General features: G+C 41.3%; 1 protein-coding gene across 1 annotated transcript; it reads left to right on the top strand.

Annotated features, from left to right (window-relative positions):
- Positions 243-1579, top strand: LOC104746790. The gene is made up of 4 exons (XM_010468318.1): positions 243-401; positions 485-586; positions 1031-1167; positions 1344-1579. Exons 1-4 carry the CDS (start codon positions 386-388, stop codon positions 1401-1403), a joined length of 315 nt encoding a protein of 104 aa, XP_010466620.1. The 5' UTR covers positions 243-385; the 3' UTR covers positions 1404-1579.

Genomic DNA, 4475 nt, shown 5'->3' on the forward strand with positions numbered 1-4475 from the left:
GTAGTACGGGTTTAACCTAGTTAATTATAACGGAGTAGAGAGGCTGACTCAGCAACATCCACGTAAATGGGATGCGGATCAACAAGCTGCTTTTTAATCCGCTGGCCGTCGATAAGAAAGCTTGATAGCATGACGTGTCGTGATCTGAGGCATACAAAAACGAAAACAAAGTTTGTTACGGATTCCAAAACATTCTATATACCATGAGAGAGCAGCCAAAATTTTCAAATCCCGCTTCAAAAAAAACTTCTAAAATTTCTCAAATCCTCTCTCTCTCTATCTCTATCTCTATCTCTCTCGCTCTCAATTCACTCTTTGGTTTAGGCAACGATGATGAATTTCAAGATTCAAATCCTTCGTCGTCGTCTCAGAGCAAAGGTGGCTGATGCTCGTGCTCCCAAGTAAGCTCGTTTCCGTTTTACTGTGTTTTTGTTTTTGTTTAGGTGTTTTTTCTCATCATCTTCTTCTGTTTGCTGGATCACAGAGTTGAAGAGCAAGTCCCGATGCTGCTCGTTGATGGAGAAGAATTTGATGAAGATGAAATTGATGAAGTCGACGTTTCATCTGAAGCGAGCGAGTGAAACTAGTAAGATCTGACCTTGATTATCACTTCAATTCCTACTCAAACTGTTTTAGATCTAAGTTTTTCCTTGTGCCGATTCATAAACCACTGATTTGGAGTTTGATTTATACTTTGTAAATGCGATCTCTATGTCGAGCATGAATCAGTATTTGAAATCCTTTGTTTATTTTGAATTGCTCTTTGTTTCTTCTGTGAATCGCTTGTCATTAGTGTCAGTATTTGGAACTTTTTTGTTCGGTTGTTGTTGAGTCACTTCACACTCGAATCTCTGTTTTATTTTGAAATTTTTGAGCATGAATCCTTTGTGTTCTTTTGAATTGCTCTTTGTTTCTTCTGTGAATTGCTTGTCATTAGTGTCAGTATTTGGTACTTGTTTTGTTCGGTTGTTGTTGAGTCACTTCACACTCGAATCTCTGCTATATTTTGAAATTTTTGAGCATGAATCAGTTGTTGGGGAAGAGGTTGCTGAAGAGATTACTAAAGAGGTTGCGGAAGAGGTTGCTGAAGAGGTTGCTGAAGAGATTGCTAAAGAGGTTGCTGTCTTGCCTGCAGGTTACATGGCACAAATGCACCATGAAAGAGAGGTACAGACCCATCTTTCTCTTTTTAATGATATTATTCTTTCTGTTCGCATAGTTAAAACAATATGCATGCATCACCTTCAAGCATCAATATCCCCTTGCTACATCAATATCTATTATGCGTTGTTGCTACATCAATATCCGCTTGTCTTGCTTCTCACCTTTAGGCATTTTTGCAGCTCATGAACCGTAGGAAGACTGATACTAGGATTTTTGTGTCTCCTAGTTGGTTCAATTAACCTTATGCGTTGTAATACTTAAGGTGTCAATCCAAATGGGATGTTGCTAGCAATCAAGATGCAATCAAGCAATCACAAGTCAAGCCAGTTCAGAGAGTGATTTTACGTCTAACAATCCTAGAGTGATCAAAATGCAAAACTAGAAACGAAAATGTATGACAAGAAGCGAAAATGAATAAGTGAAACCGAAAACGATTCTAAGTATGAACAAACGAAACAGTTCCAGGAATGTAATAAAAATCAGAAAGAAAGAAGTCCTAAGAATGGGGTAATTGATGTCGGTGGAGTATCCTAGTCTATAGAGTGTTTAACATACCACAAGCAAACTATCCCTAAACAACGAACATCACAACTTAGCTAATCCAATCTCTTGGCAAAAGCTACTCAGACTCAACCACTTCCATACCTCGCTCTCGTTGAGCAGGCATGACAAACAAGTTCATTCACGTCAACAAACATCCTAGACAACTAATCTTTTAGGCTAGGAACGTAAGTCTCTGGCTCTAGTTGGTCAGACATTTCATCAAACATCTTTTGGGTGTGGAAATGTCTCGAACCTAGTTCCAATTGATCAGAGAGAAACTAGCAATTCTAACTCTAGTCCAGAAGGGAATCATACAATCAAAGCTTTAACACCCTACATCCTAAAAATCCTCCACCTAATCTATCCCATCCTCAAGAACTACCACACTACTCAGATCTGAAAATCATAGTCAAGGATGTAAACTCAGAAAACATTGAAACAAGCATTATTAGGTAGATAAAAATAAGATGAACAACTTTGTAGAAGGAATCAAATGCAAAATCTCAATAAATCTCAACGATATCGGAATACAAGTCTCAGAACGTATTTTCTGGCTAGTTAAAAACCTTCTGGGAAGGAAAACAATACGAGATTCAAGATAAGATGTCTCAGCAAAGACTTAACAAAATGTATATATAGTAGTCCAACATGGAAAACCCTAAAACTTAAAACGACAAGGTAAAGCGTCAGTTCGGTAATCTCCTGAAGCGTGTGAAACCAAACGTCTTTCTTCCCGACATGTGCGATCGAGTCCGTGCGCGTCGAAGAAGCATGGCTTGATCAGACAAGCTGGAGTGCGTGGCGGGGGAGCATGGCTCGATCAAACAAGCTGGAGTGCGTGGCGGGGGAGCATGGCTCGATCAATCAAGCTGGAGTGCGTAGCGGGGGAGCATGGCTCGATCAAACAAGCTGGAGTGCGTAGCGGAGGAGCATGGCTCGATCAAACAAGCTGAAGTGCGTGGCGGGGGAGCATGGCTCGATCAAAAAAGCTGGAGTGCGTAGCGGAGGAGCATGGCTCGAGCATGGTGTATACGCATCCACTAAAACGGTGATAACTCTTGAACCACACCTTCGATTGGCTTGAAATAAACGGCGTTGGAAAGATAACTCAATTCCCTACAACTTTGATGAAGACGTTGAAAGCTAAATCCCACTAGAGTGGGACGGCTCGAACGGATGGCTGGGACNATCCTCCACCTAATCTATCCCATCCTCAAGAACTACCACACTACTCAGATCTGAAAATCATAGTCAAGGATGTAAACTCAGAAAACATTGAAACAAGCATTATTAGGTAGATAAAAATAAGATGAACAACTTTGTAGAAGGAATCAAATGCAAAATCTCAATAAATCTCAACGATATCGGAATACAAGTCTCAGAACGTATTTTCTGGCTAGTTAAAAACCTTCTGGGAAGGAAAACAATACGAGATTCAAGATAAGATGTCTCAGCAAAGACTTAACAAAATGTATATATAGTAGTCCAACATGGAAAACCCTAAAACTTAAAACGACAAGGTAAAGCGTCAGTTCGGTAATCTCCTGAAGCGTGTGAAACCAAACGTCTTTCTTCCCGACATGTGCGATCGAGTCCGTGCGCGTCGAAGAAGCATGGCTTGATCAGACAAGCTGGAGTGCGTGGCGGGGGAGCATGGCTCGATCAAACAAGCTGGAGTGCGTGGCGGGGGAGCATGGCTCGATCAATCAAGCTGGAGTGCGTAGCGGGGGAGCATGGCTCGATCAAACAAGCTGGAGTGCGTAGCGGAGGAGCATGGCTCGATCAAACAAGCTGAAGTGCGTGGCGGGGGAGCATGGCTCGATCAAAAAAGCTGGAGTGCGTAGCGGAGGAGCATGGCTCGAGCATGGTGTATACGCATCCACTAAAACGGTGATAACTCTTGAACCACACCTTCGATTGGCTTGAAATAAACGGCGTTGGAAAGATAACTCAATTCCCTACAACTTTGATGAAGACGTTGAAAGCTAAATCCCACTAGAGTGGGACGGCTCGAACGGATGGCTGGGACGACAATGGCTTGGACGAGAATGGCTTCCAACGTCTCCTAAATACCTGAAATACTCCAAAATGCACAATGTATGCAAGGATGATGCAAGAACTACCTAGACATGCAAAGTGTATAAAAAAGACTAAGAAAACGATGCAAACCAATAAGTTATCCTAGCTAAATACATGATAAAAATAGGCTAAGGAAATACAAAATATAGACATATCAAAGACCATCAATGTCATTGGCAGGAAAAACATTCAACAGACCATGGTTAGGAAGACCAGCCGTATTGAAGCCCTTCAAGCGTCTATCGCCCTCAACTCTGGAGGTGGTGGGGAATGCTTTGCTGGACAAATGGAGCACTGGAAAAGGGAGCTGGCATCTTGCCAGAGAAAGGTTCGACACCTCTGTCATGAAATGAATATCGACATATAAGATGACTCGAAGCTACAGTACCACTACTATTGTAATAAATAATCAAAACCACTAATCTTTCCCATGTTTCGAGATTAATATAGAAAACTCTCCCGATTTCTCCAATTATTAAATCATACGTTCAAACAAAGCCCATATGCAATTACAATATTGTCACTACAACTAAATAGAAATCTTGAAAGCCTCCGCAAATAAACGAGAGTCTCTCGAGGTCTTTTTTGTTATATATGTTAGCTCTGTTTTGGTCGAACCTTGACCCTATACTTGCTTCAGCCAGTGCTTCCACATCCTTCCCTCATATCTTATCAGACAAAAAAAAAAA

Source organism: Camelina sativa, chromosome 15 (assembly GCF_000633955.1).
Source record: "Camelina sativa cultivar DH55 chromosome 15, Cs, whole genome shotgun sequence".
NCBI classification, from domain to species: Eukaryota; Viridiplantae; Streptophyta; class Magnoliopsida; order Brassicales; family Brassicaceae; genus Camelina; species Camelina sativa.

Bases quoted from the DNA above. Each gene is read 5' to 3' on its own strand.
- LOC104746790 (XM_010468318.1), top strand. The intron at 587-1,030 runs GTAAGATCTGAC...AGCATGAATCAG, and splicing joins GAAGCGAGCGAGTGAAACTA to TTGTTGGGGAAGAGGTTGCT. The intron at 1,168-1,343 runs GTACAGACCCAT...GCATTTTTGCAG, and splicing joins AAATGCACCATGAAAGAGAG to CTCATGAACCGTAGGAAGAC.